At 45.2% G+C, this 17,172-nt stretch overlaps 1 protein-coding gene across 1 annotated transcript; it reads right to left on the reverse strand.

The window, feature by feature from the left end:
• Nucleotides 1–420: 420 nt before the first annotated feature.
• LOC141095744 (uncharacterized) lies at nt 421–16,672 on the reverse strand. Its single transcript, XM_073582034.1, has 5 exons — nt 16,647–16,672; nt 15,467–15,571; nt 14,734–14,925; nt 14,011–14,128; nt 421–2,507 (listed from the first exon to the last, which is right to left on the reverse strand). The coding sequence occupies exons 2-5, from the start codon at nt 15,542–15,544 to the stop codon at nt 1,654–1,656; spliced, it is 1,242 nt and encodes a 413-aa protein (XP_073438135.1). The 5' UTR covers nt 15,545–15,571; nt 16,647–16,672; the 3' UTR covers nt 421–1,653.
• Between the last annotated feature and the right edge of the window lie 500 nt (nt 16,673–17,172).

Genomic DNA, 17,172 nt, shown 5'->3' on the forward strand with positions numbered 1-17,172 from the left:
CATACAGATGCATGCAAGTCCCTGAAGTCATAGGTGAAACGTTGGGGGTACTGGGCAGATGGCTGTCACTTGGGTCCATTGATGGCTTGTGGCGAGTATGGGCATGTCTGCACTACTGCACTTTGCTGAGAGCTTGGGCCTGTGTGAGGGCACAGCTCTTAAAAAGTTAATGCACAAAGGGAATAATCGCATGATGCTTTGGTATTGCTTTTTCTGCTCAGTACTTTGAAGGTCCCCCATAGTTCATGTCACTCATTTTTATGATCATTCCCTAAACCCCTTGATTAAGTTTTGTCTATTTGTGTAAGTGCTGTGCTCCCATGGGGCGATTTACCATTGACCACACTGCCTACCTTTCTCTTCTAGTTGTGTAATTCATACATTTATGAATATGGGTCAGAACAAATTGAAGGACACCAATTATATAAACTACATTCAGCTTTATTAAATCATTGACAATAAAAAGATGTTATTTGAGTAACAGACCAAAATGTCTAACTACAAGGGGGTCCTAGTGACCTAGCAAGGTAAATACTGGCATAATTGGCAGTATAAATTAAAACCGACATGACTCCAATAGATTTCGTATTGGGCCACGTTACATCTATAGCTTTTGCCAAAGAAAGGTATAAAAAAAAAAAAAAATAAAAAAAATCTGCAGCAAGGACTCTGTGCAGTGCATCTGTTTAACTATTCATATTCCAGCCCATCATCCACAACCAAGGTAAACTTCAGCAGAATTCCGGAGATCCTGCTTTTATTAGGAACAGTTAAAGACGGTCACTTAGATACCTAATGGAAGTCTAAAGTTGGCCATACACAATAGAAAGCCAACAATCGTTCAGCTGACAGCCATCATTCCTGACAAAGTGACAGGCCATGAAAAGTCAGGAGGCCCCTGTGGACATTAGAAATCAGCGGGTTGAAGCAGCTTAAATTTAATGTGCATGGGGACTTGTGTTCAGATGAATTCAATGACAGGCAGCAGAACTTGGCCATAGTTACCCTGCCAAAGCCCCATATAAAGATGGTTATAGAGCCACATTTTAGCATCCATCCTACAGTTGCAAGTCTGATGACCCAAACTAAGAGCATAATTGGTTGACGATGCCATCAGGTTGGGTCACTGAACCCAAGGCCACAATTGGATTCAAGAGTTCATTACAATCAATAATTAGCTTTTCTGTTTAAATTTGCCAAATTGAGGAAGAGACAGTAGTGAAGCTTCATCAAGACCTAGTTATGGTAGACCTCAATTAAATGGATCCCATCCAGCAGTAATGTCACAGGTGACCTGTTGGAATCCATGGCTCTTATGATTAGCTAGTCTGACATGCAGTGCCATAGCTGTGTGTTCTTATGCCAGCTCATCAAGAGAGCAGATGCCAGCAGGCAAGAGGCGCTTTGCAGGGCCCTCAACCGGTGGCTACAGATCACCGATGTACCAACTGAACCAAGTTCTCACCATCTAGACTGGCGTTTTGATGAAGTGTCTGCTGGAGCAAGATGTGGCAAACTCATTAAGAGGCATTAGTCAATTTGGCAAATATTTCAGCGACAATATGAAAAAGGTTAACGTCATGGACCAGAGTTCGCTGCGGTCACAAGTTACACCACTTGTGGCCAGATGCACTTAACCAATGTCCCCTTCACCTACTTTTCAGTTGGTGGAGCTGGGGTATCGTCGTAGTCATCATCCTCATCTTCATCATCATCGTCGTCATCGTCATCAGATGTATCATTTTTGCTTGACTGCACATTTTGTCCATGAGCTTTTTGGTTGTGTTTAACCAGACCAGTTTTGGTTGTAAAACTTTTGTCGCACTGAAGACAAGAGAAATGTGTCTGCGCCCTGTGACTTTTCTGATGGTAAAAAAGACATTTGTTGTAGATGAATGTTTTCCCACATATAATACATGGATACATTTGACCAGTGGTGGTGTTCGATTGGTGTTTGCTTAGAAGATTGTTTGTGGTAAAGACTTGACCACACTCAAGACATGGAAATTCTTCTTTCGCTTCGTGCCTTTTCATGTGCCCCTCATAGCTCATCTTACTGAAAAGGTCAAGGTTACATTCAGGACAATAGTAATATTCATCAGGCGCATTGCGGACTGAACTTGGTCGATATTCCTGCTGGGTGGCGTCAAGTGTATATTTACCTGGAGAAGTGTGTATTCTTTTGTGTATGGTAAGATTTTTCTTCTGTGGAAAACCCTGTCCACACACTGGACAGAAGAACCTCTGTGGAAACTTTACTGGGACAAAGCGTGGGGAAACTACACCCAAATTACTATTCTCAGGAGATGTAAAAAATTCCTGATTTCTTGTTTTTTGCTCTGTGGGGAGGTCAGGTAAAGATTGAGATATTGCAGGAGGACCAAAAAATAGTTTGCTACCACCTTCCGCACCTTTAACTTGTGGTTGGCCACTTGCTTCAAAAAATTTTTGTATCATCTGTCTTTTTGCAGCAACCAGAGGTTGAATTGCAGCTTCTCTTGGTATATCTGATAGAAATGGGGATAAAAAGAAAAAAGGAAGTATTTTAGAACCCATGCTGGAGGTGTACATCCAGGGACAAGATTAACTTAATTTATTAGGAACATATCTGTGGAAAACAAGTGACATTTGAATCTGATGGTTAAGGATTTTTTTTATTTTTTTTTTATTATATAGTTATATGGGGGGGGGGGGGGGCCACAGGGCAAAATCAGAGCGCACAGATCCCCATTGTCACCTTTTGACATGCTGCAGCTAAAACCAAGTTCATCCAAATGAGATCATATATTGCTAGAGTCAGCATGGCAGATTCTGCATGGTATACTCTGACAAAGCATATGTCTTAATTTGGCCATAAGCTAACCCACACAGGATTAGCTCAAATGCAAGTTAATTGGGCAAGCTGCTTCTATTTTATTAGTACAACAGGTGATCAGGCAAGAAAAAAAAAAAAAATAAATATATATAAATATATATATATATATATATATATATATATATATATATATATATATATATAAAATATAAAAAAGGAATAGGCATTACACCTACCGGTAATTATGTTTCCAGGAGTCCATCCTGACAGCACCAGGGAGGACATCCCTCACCTCCTTGCAGGGACAGGAAGAGCTCATAAGAGGTTAAAAACCAGTGTTCCCCCCCCCCCCCCCCCCCCCCCCCCCAAATACCACCCCATGGATAATGCAACTGAACACTTTATTTACAGAATCATATTACGACATGACAATTTCAGGAAGGGAACTATCCGTGCTGTCAGGATGGACTCCTGGAAACAATTACCGGTAGGTCTAATGCCCATTTTCCAGGACGTCCCTCCTGACAGCACCAGGGAGAATACCAAAGTATCCCCTTAGGGTGGGATGACTGCCTGGAGAACCATTCTCCCAAAAGCAGTCTGTTGGTTAGATAATACATCTAATTTGTAATGCTTACAGAATGTGTCCAACCTGGACCAGGTTGCGGCCCTACAGATTTGGTTTACTGAAACCCCTGCCCTTTCTGCCAAGGAAACTGATAATGCTCATGTTGAGTGAGCTTTTAACCCTTCTGGGGGAGGAACCCCCTGAGAGACATAGGCTAAACTGATTAGCAATGTTATCCATCTCACAATGGAGGCTTTTCTCCCTTTGTTTTCCCCCCCAAAGAGTAGAAATAAGTTATGGTCCCGTCTCCAACCCTGCGTGGCTTTGATGTAATCAATAACTGCCTGGCGTACATCTAATTCGTGCAGGGCCCTTTCTTTGTCATTTGAGGGGTTCTCACAAAAGGCAGGCAAAATTAATTTCCTGGTTTAAGTTTTGGACTGACGCAACATTGGGCAAAAAGGTGGGGTCTGATCTCATGATTATTTGATCCTCCCAGGATTCAGAGATATGGGTCTCGGATAGATAGCGCCTGTATCTCACTTATCTGTTTCGCGGTGGTGATTGCCACCAAGAATACTACCTTCATGGTTTGATGTGAAATGTGCATCTCCTGGCTCTGGATAAAGGGATCTAAGCAACGGGACCACAGGACAAGACTAAGATCCCATGGGGGGGACTGACCTGATTGTGGGACCTAACCTCTGAATTGCCCTGATACATCTTTTACCCAGGGATGGGAGGCCAAGGGGTAAATCAAGAAAAGGCGCTTAATGCCAAGATCTGGACCTTCAGCGTGCTAGGCCCAAGTCCTTTATTAAAGCCTGCCTGAAGGAAATCTAGTATTCCTTCTGCTGAGTTGGGCCTGCCACAATCTAGACAGAATCTTTTCCAAATTTTGTGGTATATCGCAGAAGTTATGGGTTTTATGCTGGCCGGAATAGTCAATATGACCTGGTCTGACAAGCCTCGAGCCCTCAGGATCTGCCGTTCAGGATCCAGGCTGACAAGTGAAGTCTTCCTGGATCTTGGTGAAGAACCGGCCCCTAGTGAATGAGGTCAATCTTCTGCCATAATCCCCAGGAGTGGAAACCAGCTCCTTTTCAGCCAATAAGGTGCGCTCCGTAGCATTCTTGCCTGTTCCTCCTGAATCTTCCCGAGGATGGCTGGAATGAGAGCTATTGGGGGAAATGCGTATGAGAGAGTCCGCCACTTCTGGCGTCTACCCCTTCTGGATTGTCCAGCGGATTCAGAGAGAAAAACCTGTATGTCTTGGTATTCTTTCTGGTTGTGAAGAGGTCTATCTGCAGTCTTCCCCACGCTGGCACAAGTTCTGGAAGATCTGTGTTCAGCTCCCACTCCATGGGACAGATCTTCTGCCTGCTTAAATAATCTGCCACTGTATTTTATGATCCTTCGATATGGACGGCTGTTACTGACAGAACTGTATTTTCTGCCAAAAAAAAACTTGCCAGGTCCTGGAGTGCCTTGTTCCTCCTTGATGCCGGAGGAAGGATAACACAGTCACATTGTCCGATAGAATCTTGACGTGTTGGTTTTTTTTAGTTGGTCCCGATTTCTTCTTAGGGCCTCCCATGTGGCGTAAAGTTCCTTGTAGTTGGAGAAAGTGGACCACATGTTTGCTGGCCATTCTCCCTGAAGAATTCTGCCTTCTAGATGAGCCCCATTTGCTGGCATCTGTAGTGATTATGACGCATGGGGAGGTGATCCAGGGGACACCTTTCCTTAGGTTTTGTTGCTGCATCCACCACACCAGGGATCTTTTTACTGCTGAAGACAAGGCCATTTTCTTGTCTAGGGAGGTCTGGTGACGATCCCAGGCATCAAGTACTTTTTGAAGGGTTCTCGCATGGCACTGTGCCCATCGGACACAAGGGATGCAGGATGTCATGAGGCCCAGAGCGCACATGGCTATTCTGATGGAAATGGCCTTTTTGAAGTTCCTTCATGCTGTCCCGTATCTTTGTTTTTCTGGTGGTAAGAAGGAAGTTCTGCTTCTGGAGTCCAGCAGTACGCCCAAAAAAATTCTCTTCTTTCTGGTACTAGGTCTGATTTTTCTTTGTTTATGATCCAGCCCAGGAACTCTAGAACCTCTATTGTCTTCTCCTTGTGTCACCACAGTTCCTCTGTTGATCTCGCCACCAGGAGGAAGTCGTCTAGGTATGGAATGAGGATTACTCCCCGATTTCTTAGGAATGCCACCACTTCCGCGATTAGCTTCGTAAAGACTCGAGGCCAGACCAAACGGAAGACACTGAAAGTGAAAGTGGCAGGTCCAATTCTGAAGTCTTACTGCAAACCTCAGGAATCTGACATCGGGTGAATTGGTACCTGATAGTAGGCACTTTTCAGGGTACACATCAGGGCATTCTTGTCTATCAGATGGACTATGGATCTGATTGACTTCATTTGGAATTTTTTGTAAGTGACCCAGGCATTTAAGGGTTTCAGATTTATAATGGTACGGGATTTTCCAGATGGCAAATAGGGACAAATAGTGGCCCGCCCCAGTTTCTGCCCAGGGAACCGAAATTATCACACCTGAGTTTGCCAGTTATGTCACGTTGACCTACATTTGGAAGTCTTATTCTGCAGGGAGAAATGGACCTTTTGGTGTGGGGGGGGGGGGGGGGGGGGGGAGGGGGATGAACATTATATTTGGTAACCCTCTGTTATTGTTCTCAGAACCCACTGATTTTTTGTGATCTGAGACCACTGGGAACTGAATTCTGAGTCGACCCCCTATGTTGGTATAGTCATGTTCTTCTGGATCTAGTACGAGATCCAGAAGGGTGGGCGTTACCGTAGGAACCCCTCTGAGAGCTCCCCTGATATCTATAGTACTCCTGTCTATATCCCCTGGGTCTACGAAAGGGCTGGTCCCTAGGTTTCTTTTCCTCTGTGAACCCCTTTTACATCAGATGCTTTTACTAATATATCTAATGCTGGGCCAAAGACTTTTAACCCAGAGAAGGGAAGGGCACAGAGCTTGTTTAGAGGCTCCGTCACCCATCCAGGTCTTTAACCAGATGGATCTGCATGCCGAATTTGACAAAGCCATTCCGGGCAGAAATTCTAACAGATTCTGCCGATGCATCGGCTAGGAAGGCTGTGGCTGATTTCATGATCAGAAGTGAGTCTATAATTTCCTCCCTTGGGGTTTTATTAGTTAAGTGTTCCTCTAACTGCCCCAACCATAAAAACATAGGCCTTGCTACTGAAGTAGCTGCTACATTTGTTTTAATTAAGTAATTAAGGCTGCTGATGTTTCCCAGGCCCACCTTAGTAGGTTATCCGCCTTCCTATCCATGGGGTCCCTCAGTCTAGACACGTCCTCAAAGGGGATTGTTGTTTTCTTGGCCACTTTTGCCACAGGGATGTCAATTTTGGGAACTACCTCCCATTCTTTAATGTCCTCGGGGGTCGAAGGGGAGACATCTCTTAAAGTCCCGGCTTTGCCGCCTCCCATTCCTCCAGGACCATAGCTCGCACATGGTCGTACACTGGGAATACTACTTTCCTCTGTGCCCCAAGGCCCCCTGAACATCATGTCCTGTCTGGACTGAGATTTCTGGACCTCCTCAGTCTGCATTGTGTCTGACCGCCTGTACCAGATTGTCTGTATCCTCCAAGGAAAAGAGGCATCTTTTCCCATACTCCGGTTCGCTAGTGCCCAGCTTGCCTTCTTCCTGATCCGACTCCGAGTAGGAACCTTCCTCTGAACTAGGCTCCATCTCCTGTCTGGTTCGCTTAGCACTGGGGCCTGGACTGGCTGTGGCTGGGACAGGGTGGCCACTGAAGCCTGGACCTCCTCTCGAATCAGCGCTCTCATCTCTGATAGGAGGGACGGCTGTTCACCCTTCATTACTTTGGCCGTACAGGTGTCACACAGCAACTTCTTGTGCTTGCTGGGGAGCTTAACCCTGCATACGGGACACTTATTGGGCTTCCCTTGGTCTTTCTCCACCTGCTTGGTTGTGGGAGTGGGCACTGTCGGTTGTGCCTTTTCCTGCATAGTGCAAGAGAGGGACAGTCAGGCTCTGATCTGGGCAGTCCGGGTCTCGGTCGGTCATGTGCACTTACCCCGTCAGGGTCGATTCTGCTCTGGTTCTCCATCCTTGCTGTGAGCCTCTGAGGTCAGGACAGGCGGGTGCTGCCCGTCTCGCTCTGCTCCTTCAGAGCGCCCGCCGGTGGCCTGTATTTCCAGCGCTCTGACGTCACCGGAAGTGCATCGTGGTCTCTGCACGTGACTTCCGGTCACCGCGCTGCTGCTGGTGTCGGAGCCGAGAGCCTCCGCTGTGGGAGGAAGCAGCTCTACCCAGGGGGTTCGTCCCTCCCCTGGTCTCTGTGGCTGAGGGACCCCCACCCAGGAGGGTTTCAGCGCTGGGGCCGCTTCACAGGAGGAAGGATTGTCAGGGCCGCCCGATCCCCCTGGACCCCTCCGGTAAGCCAACTCCTCTTGTGCGTCCCTCCGTGCAAGGACAGGAAGAAACACTGAGGGAATGGGGATGGAGACTGTTAACCTTGTGTGCTCGTCCTGTCCCTGCAAGGAGGCGAGGGACATCCTCCCTGGTGCCATCAGGAGGGACGTCCTGGAGAGTCAGATTAACTTGATTCTCAGGCATCCCTCTCCCTCCCGATCCATTTTCAGGTTTCGTACATACTGGATTGTTTTGCTGGTTCTGCCATCATTACTACAGTGTGTGTACAGACAGCTTAAAATTACTACATGACAAATACTGTGAAACACAATCTCAAGTACAGACTTCATGATCTACAGCACACTCCTGGTCATGCCAGCCAGGACAATTATGGGTAAGTACCCTATGGAGCTCCTACACAATATGCCAAATGAGATAAGAAGAAAAAAAAAAAAAAAAGGGGGGGGGGGAAAGGAGAAGCATAAACATCATACTACTAGAGTCCAAAGACAAATATAAAAATGTAGTTTAATGATCCAAATACTAAAGATAACTACAAAAAGCTGGATTACTTACTGGTAATGCCCTTTTAATGAGTCCACGACAGCACCCACTGGAAGTATCGGATCTGCCCCATTTGGAACAGGAAACCCTATAGAAAGATAAGGGGCGGTCTGCCTTTCCTCCTCAGTTTTGCATTTCAGAGAACCAGGAGGACCACCAATGATTAGGCAATGTTTTTGCATTTCTAAACTTCACTTATCCATTCTTAGCAGATATACTCCATCATTGATATTCTTTAGCAGGGAGGGAAGTGAGCAGGTGCTGTTGTGGACTCATTAAAAGAGCATTACTGGTAAGTAACCCAGCTTTTTACCCTTTGCCACGACAGCACCCACTGGAGATTCCAGAGACCATCACCTGGGTGGGACCACCGTGCCAAAGGACAGTCCTGCCAAAGCTTAGGTCAGAAGTTGATGAAAAGGTCAAGTCTATAGTGATTATAGAAGGTAGAAGGAGATGACCAAATTGCAGTCTTACATATGGTTTCAATTGGAACGTCTCCCCTCTTGGCCCAGGAGGTTGCCACTGCTCTGGTGGAATGTGCTCTGATGCTCTCCGGAGGATCTGCATTTTTCGTGGAGTAGGCCAAGCAAATGGCATCCCTGATCCATTGGGAAGTGGTGCTCTTTGTGACGCCGTAACCTTTTTTTACAGCCCTGAAGAGATATGAACAGAGCCCTACACTGCCTCCAGCTCCTGGACCTCTCAATATATTTTAGGACAGTTCTTCTAACATCCAAGGTGTGGAATTTCCACTCCTCTGGAGTGGAGGGATCTCCAAAGAAGGTCGGGAGGAGTATCTCTTGAGATCTATGGAATTTTGTTGATACCTTAGGCAGGTATGAGGGGTCTGGTTTTAATATTAACCCATCTTGGTATATCTGAAAAAAAGGGTGGGTCTATGGATAGGGCCTGGATACCACTCACTTGCTTAGCAGATGTCAGTGCTACCAAGAGGGCCATCTTGAGTGACAAGCATTTGAGGGATATCGTGTCTATCGGCTCAAAGGGTTCTTCCGTCAGGGTGTCCAAGACCAGATTTAAGTCCCATGCAGGGATTGCAGGTATGTGAACTGGAGTCATCCTTTCGCAAGCTGTAATTAATCATGAAATACTCTTATTCCCTGCTATATTATGGCTGTACAGTGCCCCTAATGCGAACACCTGGACTTTGTGTGTTTACTGCCAGGCCCAAGTCCTTTCCTATCTGTAGAAATTCTAAGATAAGAACTATTGGGCTTCTGTGGTATGAGGTGCTGTATGAAACTGCAGGGATTTTTTCTATATCCTTGTATAAATCTGGGTAGTGGACTGCTTTCTGCTCTGCAAGAGCATAGCAATTAGTGTTCCAGAAAAGTCTCTTAATCTTAGTAGCTGCCTTTCAAATTCCATGCCGTCAAGTGCAAGCTGTCCACTTGGGGGGTGGAAAAAAGGGCCTTGGGAGAGTATGTTGGGAATTGAAGGGAGGACCCAAGGATCTGTCACCAACATAATTTGTAGCCATGAGAACCACGGTCTCTTGGGCCAGAATGGTGCTATCAAAATCACTCTCGCCTTGTCCTCTAATCTTCTGAATGACCTGTGGCATGAGAATTATTGGAGGGAAGGCATATGCCAGGTTGAACTTCCATAAGGCCTGGAGGGCATCTAGTATGTCTGGGTGATCTGACAGACAGGGAAGCAAACACCTTTGTCTGTTCTCTTTCGTGGCAAAGAGGTCCACCTGAGGTTGCCCCCATAAAGCTACTATGTCCTTGAAGACTCAGCGATTGAGGCACCACTCCCCTTGCCAAAGTGTGTTGGCTTAAGAAGTCCGCCTCTTGGTTGTTCTCTCGCCTGATATGAAGAGCCGAGAGGGACAACAGAAACTTAGCTGAAAGTTAAGATTCTTGCCACAGAAGACATCAGAGTCTGATAGAGTACCTCCCTGTCTGTTTATGTAGGCCACTGTAGTGGTGTTGTCCAACAAGATCCTGACATGTTTCTGTTGGAGCTGTGGAAGAAAATAGTGTAGAGCATAATATACCGCCATCAGCTCTTTTAGATTAGACGAGTATCCCCATTCATCTCTATTCCACCTTCCTTGACAAAAGCTATTCCCCATATGGGCTCCCCAGCCGTGGGTGCTAGCATCGGTGGTTAGGATACGAGATGGTACTATAACCCATGGGACTCCTGAGGATAAATGGTTACATTTAGCCACCATTCTAGAGAAGTCAAGACCTCCTGTGATAAGGTGATCTTGCTCTCAAGGTGACCACCATGTCACCTGTCCTCTTGGAGGATCTGATGCTGCAGTGTGCGGACGTGATACTGGGCCCACTGGACTGCCGGGGCACAAGAATTGAGCGACCCCAATAGCAACATTGCCCCTCTCAGAGACATGTGGTCTACTTATGGCTGCCTCCACTTTCTCTTTTGTGAGTGCAATCTTTACCTGAGGGAGTAGCCATCTCTGGGTGGAGTCTAATTGGAACCCTAACATCTGAAGGGAATGCAGAATGAGTCTGGACTTCTGTACATTGATGATCCAGCCTAGATCCTGCAAAGATGAGATCGTGTCAGCCACACTGGGTGACAGTTCCCGATAATTAGGAAGTCATCTAGGTAAGGCACGATTAGAGAGTGTCTTTTTGACGAAGATAGGCCATCACCTCTGCCACTCTGCCATGACCTTGATGAAGATTCTTGGCATTGTAGAGAGGCCAAAAGGCATGGCTGTATACTGAAAATGACGGATCTTGCCTTCGAATACCACCACGACCCTTAGGTACTTTTGGCATCTATCATGAATAGGAAGATAGTAAGCATCCTTAATGTCAATCCCCACCATTACATAGTTTGGAAAGGCTTTATGGTGGATCTGATTGATTCCATCTTAAACTTATAATTTATAAACGTGTTGAGCATCCTTAAATTTATAATTGTCCTAAACGTACCATTGGTTTGGAAATTAAAAGGAGAGTAGAATCCTCTACCTTCCTGTCCCTCTGGGACTTCTACTAAAACCCCCTTGGATAGTAGGCTCTGAATTTCCTCTTCGAGGGCCTTTTTGTTAAACTATAGAGTTAAGGCAGGTTATGATAAAGAAATCATAAGGGATTTGAAGGAATTCCATTTTCATTCCTTTAATTATACTTAGAATCCATGGGCTCGAAGTTATTTGTTCCCATTTTGATTAAAAAAAATTTTAATCTACCCCCTACTGGTGGGTCTAATTTTTTAATATTTATTTTCCTTCCAGAATGTTGAACCCCTGAACATGCTACCCCTTTTGCTTTTCCTCCTTCGTGGGCCATCTATTTGGTCTATCCGTTTGTCTCCTTCTTCCAAACGGTCGCCTTTTAAAGGTTCCCCTGTAGAAAGTGATAGAAGAATCAGGGAAGGCCTTCTTCCTTTCTTTTGCTTTGGCGTGCATGTCATCTAGGGCTTTCCCAAAGAGAAACTCACCCTCACACGGGGTTGCGCAAATCTTAGATTTTGATTGAGCTGGAAGGGGGACGCGCATCCACAGTGCCCACCTGGCGTTGTTTACAAGAGCTGCCGATCTTGCTGCCAGCCGCAGAGTATCTGCCGATGCATTGGCCATGAAGGCTGCTGCCCCTCTGATTAATGGAATAGCGACCTGTAATTTTTACCGACACACCTTCTGCTCGATTTGTTGGTCCAGCCACACGAGCATAGATCTGGTGGTGCATGTCCTGGCTACTGCTGGCTTAAAAATTCCCGTGGTAGATTTCCAAGACCTTTTCAATGACGACTCTGCCTTACGGTCTAGCGGGTCTGCCAACAAGCCTGCGTCCTCTACTGAAATGGTAGACTGTTGCAAGGTAGAGGCTACAACAGCATCAACCTTTGGCACTTTGGTCCATTTTATAGCTAGTCATCGCTAAATGGATATTTTCTCTTTGAGGCCGATGGGAGAAAACTTCTTTGATTGTTTTTTTCCCCCACTCTCTTTATTATGGCCTTAACTGCCGGTATCACTGGAAATACTCCTTTTCCGCCAACATAATTTCTTGTGCGGTTTGGGCAACCCTTGCTTCCTCACGGATTTGACCAGGTTATCCACACTATCCAGGGGAAAACATGACCGTCCCTCCATGTCTGATGACAAGGATGTGAGTGAGGAATTGGAGATTAACCCCTGTTCTCCCTCTGACTGAGCTGAGGGTCACCTGTTTTTTGCTTCTAGCCTCTGAGGGAGTACTGGCATGGGTGATAGGGAGGAAATACAGGCTAATTATGGCCCGAATGTCCTTTAATGACACTGCTGACCCTTGCCTAGTCTCCTTGGTGCACTGTTTACAGAGCTTTTTGGGGTAGGAGTCAGGGAGAGGTTCAGCACATAAAGCGCATTCTTTAGGCTTGGATTTTTGTTTCTTCGCCTGGAGAGGGGAGACATGGCAAAAGGAGAGGGGGGGGGTAGGAGGAGAGGTCAGCTTAGTAGGCAGAGTATATACATTGCACACTCACCCAGTGAAGCCTTATATTACTGGATCAGATGGCTGAGATCCCATCCTAGGTCTTGACTCTCCCACCTTGCCCCTGTGGGCGGTGTCTGTCCTGGTGGTGCGGTCCTTAGAGGAGCTGCACCCCCGCAGAGTCTCCTGCTGGAGCGTGTGCTTCTGTTGGGGATGACATGGTTCCTGCCACTCAGCTGCGGCGCTTGTTTAAATAGATTGCGCTTTTTTTCCTGCCCCCGAAGTCACTCCTCTTCACCAGGTTCCCGCACATGCACCGTCGCGCTCCTCAGCCATCCTGCCCCGGAAGGTCACTCATTACTTCCGGGGCTCAGGAGCCTCTGCACCAGCCGGCTACTGTGCCACCACTTCTGTATGCAGCCCACGCTACCGCCACTCTTCTCTCTTCCCCCTCCCCCCCCCCCTCTTTGCGCCACTGGCGCACTTACCGCTCCCTGCAATGGTGGCTCCTGCGCATTTGGTGCCCCCTGGCACGCTCCTAGGGGAGACCGGGCGGCCCCCACAGACCCGGTCTTCACCTCTCCGCCATCAGACGAGGGGGGGAGCAGTCTAACAGCGTCTCCCCCGATGCTGCTTCCGGATCGTAGCCCCTGCCGTTCTCATGGACACTGCGCAGGCAGCGTGCAAACCCAGGTAATGTCTTCCTGAAGGAAGAGTCCTGAGGTTCCCTGGGAACAGGAAACTAAAACTGAGGAAAGGCGGACCGCCCCTTTTATCTTTCTGTAGGGTTTCCTGTTCCAAATGGGGTGGATCCGATACCTCCAGTGGGTGCCGTCGTGGCGAAGGGTAAAAATGCAAAGTGCATAAAAAAAAAAAAAAAAACAATCTATTTGACTAGGGTCAGAAAGCACACAGTACATGAATAGGATTATATAGATTAAGTCTAATACCTCAAATACCCCACATTATGTATACACTGGCAGTGCAGATAGCAGCAAGGGGACATTATATTCCCAGTTTCTCAACATATTGCCATGCCATATTTCTTTGATCAGTGACCACTAATGTTGACTGTCAGAACCAGAGAGGAAAGGGGGCTTAAGGAGCCAACATGCTGATTTTCCTCTCTAGTAGTATGGTGTTTATCCTCCATTTTTCCTTGTAAGACAAATACTGTGGAGCCCAACATTTCATTACCTTTTAAGTGACTGTATTTGTTCTTCAGAATGGCAGTCTGAAAATCCCTACGACCTTCTAAGAATTCCCATTCATCTGCTGAGAAGATTCCAGGGGAGCCTTCATAATTTGCAGAAAGCTGTTAAGAAACACAAGACATTGATTAAGGTATTCTAGAACCGTGACAAGAGGAGTATCCGGGATTCAGGCAAGCTGCTTCAGGGGTTTTTTTTTTTTTTTTTTTTACCCTTTACTACCACCACATTCCTTTCATACAGAAAGACCCAATAATCACACCACAATTAAAGTGTATTAATTTGCCACAGCTGCCTTTTATTAACATTACAAAAAGTTTAAAACAACCTCCCAGAAGGGGTGGTCCTCAAAGCCCCAAAATCTATGAACTGCAGGTTTAATAATCCCACCTTGGCCCCAGGTTGAGTCTTACGTCTAGCCACTATGCTCCAGCTCAGAGGCACCCATTAAGCAACCTGGCCAATATCCAAAACCATTAACCATGGGTCCCCTCTAACCCCTTCCATGGGTTAATTTAATCATCTGTCCACATGAATCCACTGGGGGGGGGGGGGGGGGTGCAGAACCTCTTGAGGACCCCCAGCAATCCACCATTAACCAACTCCAACTTCTAGGACTAAATATATATATATATATACACACACACACACACACAGTAAATAAATCAGCGTGAATATAGCAATTTGGAGAAAACAAATTAAAATTCACCTTTCCAGAAAGCAATTGGGTTATTTGATTGTTGACTTCTCGAATTTTATCAGAGTTATCTTGTAAAGGTGGAAGCATCATCTGCGCAATAATGCTCCTTTTTCTTCTTATTAAAGCTTGCAGAATATCAGGCCCAAATAATGCTCTCCCAAATATTTCTTCATTGGTTGCTTGCTTCACCAACATGTACTGCTGTATATTGAGACAGGTGAAAACATTAAAACTCTGAAAGCCAAAGAAGTGTTACCATTTATTTATAGAGGGTTGGGGAGAGAAAAAAAAAAAAAAAACCCACACTTTAAGACCAGAGAAAATGTCCCTTTTCTACATGTGGACTTACAGTAATTCATGGGTAAAAATCATTCAGTGCCTACAGATTTTCCCCCATTATGGAGATTGACAGTTGGTGCTCTTAAAATCCTATGGAGGAGCCAAAGATTCTGCTGTGCACTTTTAAAACCAGCTGAAGCTCACCATAGAATTTTGTAAGCACCAACTATCACTGTCTATGTCAACAATATGAAAAGCTGTCTTCACCAAACACAGATTTTACTTGTAACTTGAGAGCAATGCAGTCCAGGAGGAGACTAAAAAAAAAAAACACTCAAGTATTTCTCTGATCAGATACATTACAATATCTCATTTTCATGTCCATAGTGGAGTTAATCAAGATCGAAAGGACGGCTTACAGGTAATAAGTGAGACCATAGCAGGTAGTATTGGATTTTCTCACCTCTCCAGTCAGCAGGTAGATCAGGTAAATTGATCGGTTTATTATCTTTTTAGACAGGTTATCAAAGTCATCATCCATCTCAAAGACCTAATGAGCTGAACCTATCTGCAGGAAAAAAAAAAAAAAAAAAAATATTTAGTGCATGTTGCCGTCAGGGTTGTAAAGTTAAATAGTTTTTTTTCAAATTGCTTAGAATGTTTAAAGAAAATAAGGAATAGATGTTGACCTTTAATAGGGATTCTTTGTTACATTCCCCTCCCCAATTTTTAATATTACTTTAGTAGACCACTAAGATTATGTTGACAATGAATTTAGGGCATCATGTATTAGAAAAAAAAACAAAAAAAAAAACCCACACATTCACTTGGAAGAAGTGAACACTGGCCGCCATCCTGGCAGTGCCACTTTTCATATACATCTAAAAAAAAAATAAATAAAAAAATATGTATAAATGCTGCCATGATGAAGGTCAGACACTGTCTATAGGGACAGTCTGCTTCTTTCAAGTGACTGGCTCAGTCAGTGCTCCCGCCAGACTACAGTTCTTTGGGGATTCTTTCAGAAACCCCAGCATATTGTTTGAAAGAGCACTGTAGTAATGTGAACCTAGCCTTACATGAGATATTTTGGCCACAAACTGTACTAAGATGCAGCAATTTTGCCAGAAGGAAGGAAAAAAAAAAATAAATAAAAAAAAAAAAAAAATAGTATAGAAAATTCCCCATATAAGGTGCACAAGATTCTACAGTCACTGATCCAAGTGTATAGAAGCCAGCAGCATGGCGCCAACGCATGGCTCAATAGCACTTGCAAATCTACAACCCCCATCATACAGGCCAACAGCAGAAGAGATTTCCATTAGCTGGAAAGACATGAAGAAAATAGAAGCAGACCTGACAAAGAGTGTGTATAACATAATAGGAGTACAGGGAGGGTATTTAACCGGCAATATACAATTATCACTAAATAGCCACACACAGTATTTAATTTGTGCAGAAGAGGATATGCTCCCAGACATACAGGGGTGCAGCTACCACCCATCCCATTAGACCCAACTGGCCTTAAAAAGATGGTCTCCGCATACAGCCCAAGACTATTCACCTTCGATAAATTTCACAAACATACTGAAGAACCGCTATTAAGGCATTTACTCAGCACGAACCCCAAAGCATGGCCTTACCTCACTGCAATGGTGCAATTCTGAGAACCTTGGCTTCCAGGCGTGCCTACTTCTTATAGACGGCCCTTAATTAATGCAAGCTGGTACACAGCTGTGAGGTGCTGAATTCAGACGAGGCATATAGAAAAATTGTCCGATTTTCATCTAGACAAAAATTGACAATTTTTCATCCACATTATCATCCGTGTGTCGATTTTTTTTAAAATCCATGTTAATTTTGTTTTATACATTAACAATATAAAATATACTAAAAGACCAAATACGGTTTCCCGCTTTAATGATTGCAATGCATCTGTTAGGCTATGTGCACACGTAGATTTTTGTCCTGCGGATTTCTCCGCACGGATTTGTAAAAATCCGCAGGTAAAATCTCAGGTCAAAAGACCTGCGGTTTACCTGCGGATTAGCCTGCAGTTTATCACCTCTACAATGGAGAAGGTGTGAAGCCGCAGCGGAATCCGCACAAAGAATTGACATGCTGTGGATTTGAACCCGCAGCAAATCCGCGCTTAAAAATCCGCAGCAT

The sequence above is a fragment of the Dendrobates tinctorius genome, unplaced genomic scaffold (genome assembly GCF_039654945.1).
Source record: "Dendrobates tinctorius isolate UK_male_01 unplaced genomic scaffold, ASM3965494v1 ptg000070l, whole genome shotgun sequence".
NCBI classification, from domain to species: domain Eukaryota; kingdom Metazoa; phylum Chordata; class Amphibia; order Anura; family Dendrobatidae; genus Dendrobates; species Dendrobates tinctorius.

Excerpts from the sequence above, each read along its gene's own strand:
- LOC141095744 (XM_073582034.1), bottom strand. The coding sequence starts at position 15,544 with ATGGATGATGACTTTGATAACCTGTCTAAAAAGATAATAAACCGATCA. Across the intron at positions 14,926-15,466 it reads TCTACCTGCTGACTGGAGAG|CAGTACATGTTGGTGAAGCA; the intron begins GTGAGAAAATCC and ends CTCAATATACAG. Across the intron at positions 2,508-14,010 it reads CAAATACAGTCACTTAAAAG|ATATACCAAGAGAAGCTGCA; the intron begins GTAATGAAATGT and ends CATTTCTATCAG.